General features: G+C 35.8%; 1 protein-coding gene and 1 long non-coding RNA gene across 8 annotated transcripts; one reads left to right on the forward strand and one right to left on the reverse strand.

Moving 5' to 3' along the window:
• Window positions 1-557: 557 nt before the first annotated feature.
• Window positions 558-6,633, forward strand: Twi (twist). Of its 4 annotated transcripts, none has more exons than XM_072902062.1 (3): window positions 558-2,057; window positions 2,676-2,766; window positions 3,382-3,502. In XM_072902062.1, the coding sequence occupies exons 1-3, from the start codon at window positions 1,094-1,096 to the stop codon at window positions 3,494-3,496; spliced, it is 1,170 nt and encodes a 389-aa protein (XP_072758163.1). In that variant the 5' UTR covers window positions 558-1,093; the 3' UTR covers window positions 3,497-3,502. The 4 variants fall into 4 exon arrangements, with proteins under 4 accessions (XP_072758163.1, XP_072758161.1, XP_072758165.1 ...); XM_072902060.1 differs by lacking the exon at window positions 3,382-3,502 and adding an exon at window positions 2,847-3,175; XM_072902064.1 differs by lacking the exon at window positions 3,382-3,502 and adding an exon at window positions 4,481-4,610 and having other exon boundaries at window positions 561-2,057; window positions 2,676-2,770.
• Window positions 1,990-13,934, reverse strand: LOC140671043 (uncharacterized). 4 transcript variants are annotated; one of them, XR_012047667.1, is made up of 8 exons: window positions 13,616-13,934; window positions 12,883-13,186; window positions 10,836-11,394; window positions 9,982-10,086; window positions 9,447-9,574; window positions 8,952-9,159; window positions 3,949-4,148; window positions 1,990-2,551 (listed from the first exon to the last, which is right to left on the reverse strand). It is a non-coding gene; the product is annotated as an uncharacterized lncRNA (long non-coding RNA). The 4 variants fall into 4 exon arrangements; XR_012047666.1 differs by lacking the exon at window positions 1,990-2,551 and adding an exon at window positions 3,508-3,606; XR_012047664.1 differs by lacking the exon at window positions 1,990-2,551 and having other exon boundaries at window positions 3,670-4,148; window positions 13,589-13,934.
• Window positions 13,935-14,673: the final 739 nt, after the last annotated feature.

Genomic DNA, 14,673 nt, shown 5'->3' on the forward strand with positions numbered 1-14,673 from the left:
AATTTTGCAAAACAAGGCATTATTTTTTTCTTTTTTTCCCTTTATTTATATATCTTTTTTATTTCTTTATCCTTAGGTAATTCAATAATAAGAAAATAATTTTTCTTTTAAATAAATAAAAGTATTTTTTTAATAAGAACTGCACCTATTTTCCTCAACAATTAAGATGCGAACAGCTTAATAGATGAACTGTTAGATTTATCCAGAGCGTTAATAAGCACGTGTATATAAAAAGAGTTTGACTGAAAAAATTTTCAAAACAAACAATGAAAAAATTTCTTATAAAATATTGATTTTAAATATCGAGACATGTCGATATTATTTTGCAATCAACGACAACTTATAGAGATTTTTTTGAGAAATAATTAACATCTGAAAATCTTTATTCGAGATTTCTGCAATCATGCATTCGCATAGTCTTCGACTCCGTTTCATCGCATCTTTCGTCTCTTTCCCTCTGCTTCTCCTCGCGACCTGTGGTCTATTTACATGTACACACATACATATATGTATATACATATATATTCAATCTTCATATATTTCCCCTCTTTTCATGGGTGGGGACAAAGTGATAATCGGGACCAGTCACACTCGTCGGAGGCGGGAGTCTTCGGGCGCGAGAAATCGTACCGGGAGCCGGAGCCGAGGTCGGGGCCGGGGTCGGGGCCGCTGTTGGGAGCTTTTCTTCAGACGTGTAGTAACATCTGGAAAGGAAAAGACGACGACACCGCCGAGAGCGGTTGAGATATAAAACGGAGTTTCGGGACAATTCATTGTGTAGATCACTTTTCGGCTCATCTTTTTTTATCTTTTTTTTTTTCGTCTGTCCTCTCGTTGATAAAAAAAAAAACAATTATTTGTAAAAAAAAATTTCAAACTCCGTGTCGCGCTGTATAAGTTTGAGAGAAGTGATATCCATCCATTGGTTTGCAGTGAAATGTGGGCTAGTACGTAATTCGCGTGCTGGCATAGCGGTGGATAGGTGGATGGTGCTGTTACTCGAGGAAATCTGGTACCGTGTATCCGGCGACGTGTCGGATAATAGAAAAACGTCGTTCCTCGATGTGCTGAGGCAGGGTCGAGCAGCAGGAAGATGCGAGGAGCCGCGGCAGCACCGCAACCGGCGCCGGCGCCAACATCGACACTCCAGCCGGCGTCCCAGTGCATACCGATCCAGAGCAATTATTACATGCGTAACGGTGGCAATGACAATGCCAACATTACGGCGCACGGCAGCGATGGCTGTAATTCCACTAGTAATTCGCCGGTGGCGTGTTACGAAAGCTTCACGCCATCCGCGACGCATTTAATGGACTTGAGCGGCCCGGTGTCGGAGCAACATCGAAATCTCTTGCAGTCCGATTATCCTCATCAAGTTTCGGTTGGATACAGTCTTCCACACATTGTCTATAAAAATTCGGAAAACTCGAGGTATCATCACCATGACGTGTATTCGCCTGGCGGCTGCGGCGCCGAGGAAATGGTCGCACCCGGCTCCGTCCACTCAATTCAGAGCCAGTCCTACCATCCCGTGGATGGAGTACCTGTGGTAGAATACAAGGCGGAAGTAATCGAATACAAGCCCGAGGTGATCGATTACAAACCTGAAGGGGATATGATTGATCATATCCCGAGGTACTGCAAGCAGACCCCAGAACTCGGTCACGTGACGGAGCCGTCATCGTCGACGAGGAGCTACGGTGCCGCGGACGGCAGGCCGGCTGTCAGAAAGAAGAGAAAGCTCAGCGGTACCAGTAACAACGAGTCCGAGGGCGAGATTACGACCGCAGCTTCCTCGACAAGGATCAAGATACGTCGCAAGAACGGTCAGAGCGACGAGGAGACTCAGAATCAAAGGGCAATGGCGAATGTTCGTGAACGTCAGAGAACGCAGAGTCTTAACGAGGCGTTCGCCGCGCTTCGCAGGATCATACCTACTCTTCCAAGCGACAAGCTCAGCAAGATCCAAACTCTCAAGTTGGCCGCCAGGTACATCGACTTCCTGTTCCATGTGCTCAAGTGTAGCTCCGATAGGAACGAGAGCAATGAAAACATAGGTAATTTCGAGATTAATATATTACAATATATCTCAACGAGTGTAATGTTTATGTGGTGATGTACGAGAGGTTACATGTTCTTAATGCATGCTCGGTGTACGTCAGGGAACAAATCTACACACTGAAGATAAAATGTTATATAAACATGGGTCGTATAGCTCGAAAGCTCCAAGCGTTTTTCGAAAGCTTCCAAGTGTTTTTTCCTTCAAAATACTTTACAAGCATAATTTCGTCCAATGTTTACAAATCATTTTGCTATTTCTCAAACAAACTAAGAATTTACGTCGGGGAAGTCCAATGGAGCTTTCCAAATCCTTCATACGTCATATTACAGATTTACATATGATCTATGTTTATGCAACATTCTTTACAGTCGAACTTTTGTATTCCTAATATCTTCTTTCTCTCACCTCCGTATTCTTCGCTCATTCTACGCTTCTTTTTCTACTACTTTGGTGGATTTTGTGTCGTCGTGTGCGAATGACATTATGTATCTGGAATCGAGATAAGAAGGTGAAAAAATCAGATGAAAAAAGGCGGTGCTTTCTATAACGTTAAGAATACGGAGGCTCGACTGTAGTTATTTTAGTGTGTATAATGTGAGTAACCATCTTGCAGCAAAGGGATGCTGCAAGCTTACGATACCGACTGCACATTATTTGGAGAGACGCTCGAGGATTGTCTCCGTCGGCACCTCTTCCGTAGAGCGGTAGGTACGTGTTTACACCAACCGGGGGTGACCCCGGCTTGTTTACAGTGCAGCATAATTAAACAGACTCCCGTCTGCAGATTCCTGTCATTTACACGCTATGGACGAGCCTTAGAGGAGCACTTACATCGTGTGAGTGTTTTTGAAGGAGCTCGCTCTTCATATCGCGTGTTATGTTGTCTGCGTTTTTTATTGTTTTTATGATAGTTAATCTACTTACAATCCGTCATAAATAGCCATAGATAGCCAGTGGAGATATTTATACACAGATAGTGGAGAGATTTTCATTTTTAATATTTCAAATAATAAATACGCGGCGTACGCTTGCTATATATCTCATCATTATATACAGAATATTCTACAGTTAAACGATCAAAGCTTGTAAAAACCGGTATGTAAATTTTATAAGTAGAAAAATATATTATATAAACATTGGCTCAATCGAAAAGTTATAATAAAAATAAACGGACATAAAATGTAGAAAAATATTAATCATAAATTCGTTGTTGATATATGAAAGAGTGAATCGACGATACGTTATAATCTAATCTGTTTTTCTTTGTTATTCTAGCTGTTTTTCTTTGTTATTCTATCTGTTTTTCTTTATTATTCTAGCTTTTCATTCTCGCTCAATTTTTACCTGTGGGAAAGCAAAAATGTATCATACAAGAGTCAATTCGCGAAAACAAACTCATCAAAAAGATTAGATCATTTCATTGAATTAAAGTAAGATAGACGTGAAATTTGTGGAGTGTTAAATTAAATCTATATATGTATGATGTCACAAGCTTGTATCGAAGACGGAGAACGAATTTTGACACAAAAAATTCAGCCAATATACTGTAACATAAAGATTTCAAAAATATTTTTAAACCAATGTTTATATAAAATTCTTTAATAAAATTAAGCGAAGAAAAAAATAAAAATAAACAATCGACTGTTAAAATTCTATTCGCATTGAGATTCATTGCTAACTCTGTCGAGCATAGATCTATAAATCATTTAATTCATTCTTATCTCAGTCAGAGAACGACATAAGCCATCCGGTACATGCCAAATAGCGCAATGATGTATATGTAACTCTAACTAACGATATCGGGACACTAATGGCTCGAAGCCGGTGCCGATTGGCCCGTCATGTTCTCGACTTTTGCGACGAGTTCGCGAGACGGAAATACATACCGTTCGTTTCTTTTATTCGAACCGCTGCCTCAAGATATTTCGCGTGTTACCACGATGCCACTGCTTCCCTTTTATTTTGAACCTCGCACAGAATTATCGTGTAATATCTCTCTGCGTCTTTTACTCTTCAATTTCTTCTCCGACTCTTCTTCTCAATCTTCACTCTCGTATCTCTTTGTCAAAATAAAGATCGAGGCTTCCTGAAAGAATAATATGGAGAATAAATTAAGAAATTCCATAATTCACACACATAAAGATAGTCAAGTAATTGAAACTTTTATCTACAAGTACTCGATTAATTTTTTTTTTTTATTTTTATGTAAAATTATAACAATCTCTAATTTTTCATTCGCCTTAATATATTCTCCTGGGCCTTTCAGATGTACGAAGAAATTCGATATATTATAAAATACGTTACTATATATTTTTCTTTTAACAATTTGCAGGAGAGAAATACTGTATATGTAATCGTTTCTATAGATTAAGATTAGATGATAATGAGATGATGCTGATAAAATATCTGTTATTTCAGAGAGGGGCTCCAGAAGTGCGATTTTGGCCGCGAGGGAAATCGCAGCGTCACCCAGTACTTTTATGGCGCATGAAAGATTATCCTACGCTTTCAGCGTTTGGCGAATGGAAGGTGACTGGAGTTCGAATTTGTAAAATAAGCGGCCATTAGGATAACATATTACGTTAAAGTTTAATAAGGTAAGATCGCGAGAGAATTACACAAGACATTTTCGTAAATTTTAATGTATGCCATAAGAATATCTTGTTCCTTCAATCAGATCGCTAAATCAATAAATAATACGCGTACAAGTATACAAATCTTTATTATATCAAATTGAATTTTACATCATTATTTTATATTTATATCAACAAGAAATTAATGCAGAGTAATTAATGAAAGAAAATTGAAGAATTAAAAATGAAGAAAAAGAAATGAAATAGATGTTCTTGCGGCTTTGCTATACACGCTAATGTTACTCTCGTCGGTCCCTTCGGAAACTCTGATTTTTTTTATATATATATATATATATATATATATATGAAACAAAATAAATTATTATATATAGGATTGTGATCTCACGAAATAACGAATAATAATATTTACGTTCACGGCGTTTTCTTCCGGCTCGCTTTGAAATCTAATCGCGGCAGTTAATTCTGTCTCCGTTAATTCGCGACATCGCCCGGCAGCTCGCTCTCGCTCGCAATAATGTAAGCCAATAATTTACGTCTTCTCATCGGACTATTAACGGCGCGACAACTCTTCGTGTACCGCGTCGCATCGCTGCAAAGCGTGCTTATTAACCGACGCCGCGTCACGCACCTGCATCAATCAAGGAAATTATCTCTTCGCGAGAACGACAACGATCGTGGCATGATGGATCTTTGTTCCTGCTCGCGTGGATTTAAATTAGAGTGAAAAACAACTGGTGTTGTTGCGCAAGTAAATGAATGTATAATATTTTCGGAAAATTCCCCTTTTCACCTTTTGATAAAGTGTAAGCTCTTGAATGATTTCTCATATCGCAGGGTATATCTCGATAACAATAAAATACGACGGGTAATCGATTATTGCTGGGAGATTCCCTCACTTGCATTTATATTCTTCATTTTGGCTACCTCTCGAAAGCACGTCTTGCAGCCCGTTAACGCCAAATTTACGAGCGTTTACCCGGTCTGTCCAAACAATCTTTTTGCATAGTTGATTTATTGAATCTTACAAGCTTCACTAAACTTGCTTTCGAAATGTTCACCGCAAAATTGAATCGATAAACTGCAAATTTCATAACTCTTAACGGCAAATAATATTTTATACACACACACACATATATATATATATATTTGCATGTAAAAAATATATTTACATTCTAATATCAAATTTAAACTAGATTTAAATTATTACAAGATATTTCGGAGAAAATGCAAATGTACTTTGCAAGTGAATTTTAATTTTGCATATATACAAAATATAGGATAAACCTCTAAAAAATTCATCTCACATATTAAAATATATTTGACATAGTTGATCTTCGATTAAAACATTCGAATTACTTTCGAAATTTATTTCCTTAAGTGGATTTTTATCGTGTGAAGATTCAACTTATACAGCTTAACTGTTATATAAATACAATACTTAATCGCCACTCTCTCGTTTACAATATATTTTACCCCAAAAAGAGGACGATCGTGCATCTAGCCATTTGATAATCGCCGGATTCGGGATCGTCTTAAAGAAACAGTGAGAAGGGAAGAAAGTTAACGAGTTGGCGCCCATCAGTCGGGCATAATATTATTTTTTTTTTCTCCAAAGATGACAGAATCGCCCCGACGGACCTCGCCGTCGCGTCGACGGCTTCTTCATCGCGTATCGTAATGTAAAATATCCGTCGCGACTTTGGTATACTTCGGTATACTCACGGCACTGGCACCGTGAATATTCCAAATGACGTTAGTTATTTTAAACCGGTCAAAGCAAACTCTTTCGGCCGCGTTTTTGAACCGCTTAACGAAGACACGCCGCGTTAAAAAGCTGCTCTTCGGCTTTTTATTACGGTACTGAATGTTGGCAAAAAAAAAAAAAAGCGCGGCCGACAAGATAAGCGCGCAATTTCGACACACGCGAATAGGCATAAAATAAAAGTATCTTTTTTTTCTATTTTGAAATCATCAGGATCGAGCTATTTCTTTATTCTTTCCTTAATTTTTTTTTTATTAATGTACACAAGATGAAATGTCTTTTATCTGCTTTCTCACTCTGCATATGATCAAATTTGAGAAATGTATAGTGGGAGAGAATTTCAGTTTACAAAAGCCAATTGTTACAAAGCGAAATTAAAATCTATTATGATGATGCTTATTGTTAGATAGCTGAAATGTTATAAATTACGAGCTCTATAATATGTTAACATTGTTAATCATAGATACACATATTTGCATTTACTAAATGCAAATGTATATATTGAAATATAAATAAATATGATAAATGCCTTGAAAAGTTGCTTGTAGATATACAAAAAAAAACACGCGTGAATACAAGATAAATTACAAATTAAAATATATCAATTCCATAATTATTATTTATATCAGTTGTAATTACATTAAATTGATAACAGTACACAAAGTACAGAAGCATTATAGCTTAAAAGGAGTCGAATAAAAATTATACCAATACGAGACATTTCTTACGTTATCGAAATTCGAGTAATCGACGCACTCTTGATGATTAAATTCTCACAAACATTTTGTAAATACATATAGGCTGAACATTCTGTCAAAGCAGCAACAGATGGATCTCTTTGCTAGCGCGGGAAAATTATTTTTGGGAATACCGGCAATTATATCAACGCGACAAGAACGGGATGGGAGAAGAGGAAGAAGGTGAGGGCTCTTTTCGGATTGTCCTTGAACGAGCGTACGTCGTTGCTTAGCTTGTTGTCTAGGCCTCCGCGAAGCGAAACAGCTGTCATGGTCATTCTCGACATCTTTCTTTTGCCGCCGCCATTACGTATAGGGTATCCAAAAAAAAGTCTCTGCTAGAAAAATTGTCGGGAAAATCGCAGTCGCATTTGTCAAAATAAATCAGTCAATCATTAGGAGAGCGAAATTATTTGACAGTGAGAGAGAGATAGCAAACTTTTTTTTACAAAATTGTATAAAGAATGGAAAGAGTTTTAATCTTCAATATTTTATTATTAAAATTGTACTTTTTACTTTGGAAATTGACAATTTGAAAGGCAGACCCATATTCAAATTATCGTTTTAACGTTTACGGGACGGATTTTTAACGATCAATTCAGATTTAAATCGGGTAGATGCATCGCATAGCGAAGGCGGCGGCGGGGGGGGGGCGTCGGGTTTGTTTTTATAGAGCGGTGAAGAACATCATCGGAGGGATTTCCCGAAAAGGCCCTCTCGTCGGGAGACGCCGAATGTTGGATGTGTGTCTTGGCTAATTGAATTCAAAGAGATTTATGGTCGGCACCGGCGCGTTACGCGACGAATAAAAACGACAGGAGCGCGCGCGCGCGACGCGGTTCTCCCGCTGTCGAGATTCCTTCTCTGGACTGTCGCCCCGGCCGAAACGTTGATAAATGTTTTTACCGGGCCAATTAACGTTAGCAGACTGGCAAAGAAATTCAGCTGGTGCTTACCGGTGTTAATCGCGCGAATTTGGGTGCGTCTGCAAAATCTCGGTTAATTGCACAATCAAGAGTAGATATGCTTCAGAGATGTTAATAACAATTGATAGATTCGTATTAATAGGAATTGATATATCGATATTAATTTGTAATTAAATACTTATTTTTTATTTATATGTTTTTTTTTGTCAAATATGCACGTTTTATAAGCATTTATGCTAAATTTACGTTTCAATCTATACATTTAAATATTAATGTATAATTAATTAACAAACATAAACAAACTAGCACATAGTAATTCAAAACATTTCTTCGTCTATCACAATATGAAACATCAGTAGTATAGATTTTGACTTTTCAAACAACAACAAGAAAATACATATATGTACTTACAATAAAAAATATATAATTTGTAAAACGAAAGACATTTCACAAGCTATAATTATTGTGTAATCGCAAATTTTTAGGAGATTTGCATTGTCTGTTTAAATATATTTTTATGTATTACTGGATAGAACAAAAAAAGAGAAGATATGTATAATAAATCTTGCAAATACAACTTGCAGCAAGTGGTCAATTAATACAATAATTTATTATCTTCATGCGAGCCGTGAGCGTTTTGTGTATCACGAGTTAATATACACATGTATCTTTTTCATCATTTGTATATACGTGTTACTATGTAATGATCGTAAATAGCATTCTGTAAATAGCTGCGTGATAGATTTTAACAGAGCTTTTGACGATGATATCTCGATATCCATTCCGTCGATTCGATGCTATTCGCATTTTGCTTATTTATCCGAGCGCTCTCGTTCGCACATTTGTAATGTACAATATTTTTATACTTACTGCGATAAATGAAAAAAGAGATGATGGAAAAAAATATCTCAGAGTATATGTTTCCTTCTTTTTCACTTCCCTCTAAATCAAGTCACTCTTTTATCTCCGTCGACAGATATTCTAAGAATTTTTAACTAACGGATATTCTCTGTAATTGTGAATATATTGTTTGAAGATCTTGCGAACGCTTATGATGTGAGACGAGCATCTGGTGAATCTGCGAAATATACACACATTCTCAGATTATAAATTAAAAAATTCACATAAATTATATAAATATATTATAAACACATTATAAATGTATTACAAAAAATTCACATGAGGTTGTAAAAAAAGGATATATTCGCGGTTACGTGTGAAAAAAAAAATGAGAGAACGAGGGAGGAGAAGAGAGCGGGCGGAAAAGACTCGATAAATAATTTATCAAACTCCATCCGAGAGACGACGGTGGCGGCCTTAATGGAATTAGACGTGCCAGTGCAAATATTATTGCAAGCAACGGACCTGAACAGAGACGCCCAGCTCGCTTCATTGGTCGAAAGCCATGTCATTGTGTTCTGCCTGGACCAATCGTGTGAAATCGGATGGGATGCCGCTCTCCTCTCTCCGCTCTGTTCTCGCATCCAAGGATGCTGAAGCGCGAGAATGAGAAATTGCAAGATGGTTTTGTAAGCATGTTACTATCTTTGCCAACTCGACTACTTCATTTCGATCTAACATCCTTTGAAAACTAATTAGACTCAAATGACAAATCTATTTTTCATACATATTTTAACTTTTAATAAATTTTATAAATTTTCTCTTTTAAAAAAAAAAACCTTTTTGTTTTAAATAAATTAAAAACTCTAAATTTTAATGTTTTATAAATCAGAAATATTTCTCCAATATCAGAGATACATATGTTATATATGTACGAATTTCAAAACTTTAATTTTTTTTTATCGAAAGCTAAATCAATTTGATTACATAATCAGTGGGAAAAATAGTTGAAAAGATTAGATATAAAATTATACATGTGTGTAAGTCATATTATACTTACGTGTTAAAACTCTGTTGTAATTCGGAAATTTATATCTCATTTAGTATCGTCAATCATCATAGTAGGTCAATGGATGAAGTCAATGGATTTAAACTTGATTTATAGCTGTAAAAACACAAAATTGTATTAGCAAAATTTGTAATTAATTTGACATCAATCACTATTGATTCAAAGCATTAAAATTATTATGCTAATTGAATAACATTGGTGTATATAAATCTGTATTTTGCATCTGTATCGTAATGACATATCCGACACACATAATGTGTATATGTAATGACAAGAGTACAAAAAGCAACACAGCGGTACGTAATAGTGACATTAAACATTAGAACTCGTAAAAGCTGCTCGCTGCAGTATAATCGGCGTCTGGAGCCGCTAGAAGGATTTCCATCGGCTTTGCGAGTTCGTAAATAAAACGTCATGCACTGTGCGCGGTGGGTCGCTATGTTTAGTTTAGGCGCGGTTTCTCAGATTTCCAGGATCACCCCGTGAGAGAAAGTTAGACAGGTCTTCCATTACCGTTATATGGCTGATCGCAACGAAACGTGATCCTAATCCGATTTCCACAATGAAAAAATAAATTCTTCCAAGTTTGATATTATAAAAAAAATATTTTTGATATATAAAAATATATGTGGAAAATATAATAAAAAAGCGATAATAATATCGGGTGTTTTAGTAGTTATTCTAATTATATATCTAATTTAATTCTTATTATAATTCGGTAAAAAAAAATTGATTATAACTGCAATCTTTGGAATATCGACCTCAGAGTTCAACCTCTCTCAAATTTATTCAAAATGCTTTATATTGTTGATATCACATATTGTTTACGCATAAAAAATATTTACCTTTGCATTGTGACTGGAAGAGAAAAAGGTGAGTTCGCTGACAATGAGAGAAAAGAATTGCGCGAAAAAAGTGCAAGTCGGAGATGTTGCCGAGACAAACATCTGTTCTCTCCTTTTTTCCTATTAAATTATCACAATCTCTGTCACTGTTTTCGTTTTCTTCAAGAATGATGAATCGCCCATCGTTAGCACCAGTGGAAGTGTGTGCTTTTCCATCATGTGTTGTCCTCCACTTGCATATATTTATATCTGAATAGAGCCAATCTCTTCTCTCCTTCTTCCGTGATGGCGCGCTTATTCGTACGCTACGACGGGTTTTATGTCGGCAGTAAACCGTTCCACGCCGGATTATGGCACTCTCCTACGATGAACGTGGGTAAATACTGTGTGAGGAACCACCGTGCCGGGGTTCCGGTGCGAGTCCCGCGGTGATAGAACGACCACGTGGATAGAGAGAGACGTCATCAAGGATAGAAATAGAAACGCGCGAAAATCCATCACGAGGGAAGCTGATGACCGGAATACTTGTTTCTTGAGTAAACCATCATCGAAGAAGAGACTATACAAAATAAAACAATTATTAGTTTAATATAGAGGAAGGCTCCAATGAAAATAAACCAAGTATGTAGAGAGCTAGAGAGACAAATATATACTTGCATATCTACCCCTTTTACATATTTTATTGAATTATTAGTTTCTCTCTCATCGTCGTTTTAGAAAAAGTAATAAACTTGTTACCATTTCTTATGCCATATATAATAAAGTAAATAAAGCCAATAAAAATTTTTAGTTGCTGATGAATTATAATAGGACTCTGAATAATTGTAAAAAATAAATACAAACACATTAAAATTCGCGCAGGTTTATCGTATTATATAGATATACTTGCATATCTACCCCTTTTACATATTTTATTGAATTATTAGTTTCTCTCTCATCGTCGTTTTAGAAAAATTAATAAAGTTATTACAATTTCTTATGCTATATATAATAAAGCCAAGCCAGTTCGCGCAGGTTTATCGTATCAAATTATCATGTAACTATAATTGTTTATTCCTTTTAGCATGAGAGATTCGCGGTCAGTTGTACAAAACAATGCAAGTCGTGCAATTTGACTTTATAACTGTTAAACTTTGCTCGACTAATTGTCTCATTTTCGACGTGACAAGGCGCGTCTTGTTAAATTGACAAATCAGACCATGCCGATTCTAGTCACGATAAATCACTGTCGTAATACAAGCAATACTTTTACCAGTCGGCGAACAGGGCGTCACACAACATTTCTCTCTTTTCTCTCGAAACTCGAACAAGTATCAGCATCACGACGCGACGCAACGCACCGCTGGCAGCTCATTAAGCCGCGTAATGAGCTCGTCCCTACAGTTAATTATTTCGAAGATGATTTTCGGGCTTTCGCTTCTCTTCTCTTTCTGTCGAGAGACATCGTTTCGTCCCACCCACCGGGGAACGAGGACGTAAAACGATTCCACGAACCATTCCGGCCTGCGATTGACGACATTCTAAATCACCCTCGCGGGAGAGTCATTTCGTTCATTTCCGGTATCGAACGGATACATAAAAGCTCGACAACTTTGAATTTTAATCGTGACAGAACTGGAAATTCACTATGTGGAATGTATATACGATGGTAAATCAAATAAACGTATCTAAGCTGAATTCGCAAGCAATAAAAAAAAAATCTTAATTTGTATCTTAAAAACATCGTAAAACAATTCTCATTTTAATTTGATAATATTTTAGATACATATTAGTTTCACAAAGTCTAAAATATCTAAAAATTTTATATAATATAAATATAAATTTTTTAATAGAAATAGAAATGTATACATTTTTTGCTAAAAATTATTTCAAATATATATGTATCCAATTCTAAGATATATAAATTTACAAAGCAATTACCATCATTTTCCTTCTTTTTGTCAAATTAAATTTTTTTCTCATTATCAGTTTTAAAACCGATCATTTCAATTAGAGTATATCAACTATGCGCGATATATGCTGTCATGGACACGTGCATCTTATTTACCCAGGATTCGAAGCGAGACCAAGTGTCCTGGCGCCTTTCTCGATGATTTACATGTAAGGGGCGACCGTTATGGACGCGGAAGGGTGTTGCTAGCGGCATCGGAGGGTGAGATTACAGATGCGGCTTCTCGATGGAAAAGCGGCTGCTTGCGGCGCGACTTCCTTATTATTCTGTGGTCGAATAAATTGCTGTTTGCTTCTTTTGCGGGATGTTTGCTCAGATTAAAACAGATTATATCAATACGACGATGGCATAAGAAGCAAAACATCACGTCCGCGACATGTGGCCAGTTTACCGCGTTAGCCTATATAGAAGAAAAAAATGACAGAAATTAAAAATGGAACAGACGTTACATAAAGTTTAGAGAGTAAAGTGAGAAAGAGAAAATTAAAAATATAATCTTTAAAATAGAATATGCTCGAGAAATTTTTACGTTTTATGAATCAAGATAGGTTTTAAATTTAGCTTAGAAAAATTATTAAATATTACAAATACAAGTTGCAGAATTTGTTAATAAATCATACAAAAGCAAATATAATATATACAGGGTATGTAGTCAAGTTCAAACGCAAAGTTGAATTAAAAGTTATACGTTAACCTAAGAGTCCTAAATAATATATTAATATATTATTTAGGACTCTACGTTAACCTAGTACCATCACAGCCGTGAGACTTTGAAAGATTTAATATAAACAGAGCTACTAACGCGGAGAAAGAGAAAACTTAGCTGTACCCCGATTTATCCGCGATGCGTAAAAAGGAATAAACACGACATCGCATCGGCAAGAAGACGCGCGCTCGGTTCACAGGATATGTCCTTCCTCCCGAGCGCACTTGAACAACGAAGCATTCAGCGCGCGAGATTTCAAACAGTTTACCGAAATGGTAAACCGCGTACCACGATAAGAGAATGCTGTTCCTCTATTTCAACTCTCTCCCTCTTTCTCACGAAGCGAGTTAAAGTAATTTATATCATTCTTTTGTCCCTTTGACCTGCGAAATGTAACGATTTGCTATTTTATTTTTCTTAATTATCAATAGACGTGATCGCTCCTCAATTACAAAAAGAGAGAGAGAGAGAGAGAGAGAGAGAACTGTAAAAATTCTCACTCTGTTACTTACAACTCCTATGTTACATGCGTGATATTGCACTCTACAATTATCTTAAAAGATTATTGAATTACATACAATTTTTACTTACAATGATACATAATGATCATTATGGAATAAATTCTTGTACACAGAAGCAAAATTTTTAGTTGAACGTTATATCTTTCTCTTAATTTCAAACAGTTCTGTAAAAAATTAGTTTTCTTCGAAACTTATAATTCAAAAAATCTGTGTACAAAACTCGAAAACTATAAATATCTTGATATTGAAACAAACAATATCTGTTTTATCTATAGCTTTTTCCACAATAGAATATTTAAAATATATATTGTACGTATTTCTTTAAATATGAAATATACATATATAAAAGTGAGTAAAATTGGATGTGCTGTGTAAAGGATTGAACGGATCTTAGATGTTAAATGAGACAATCTTGAAACATCTTCTCAAATAAGTAAACTATATTCCACATGCTTATATGCTTAGCAATAATAACATGTTATATTTACATTATTTTGTCGTGACTATGTTATAATTACAATATCTACCACATTTATATATGATGGTAGAATATGTAAAGTATACATTGTAATTATTTTATCACTATTGAAGGATTATACATAATAAAATTCAAAATTGTGGCTCATAGAAATGAGTTATTGGAAAATATACAAAAATCAG

This window comes from Anoplolepis gracilipes, chromosome 11, assembly GCF_047496725.1.
Source record: "Anoplolepis gracilipes chromosome 11, ASM4749672v1, whole genome shotgun sequence".
NCBI lineage: Eukaryota > Metazoa > Arthropoda > Insecta > Hymenoptera > Formicidae > Anoplolepis > Anoplolepis gracilipes.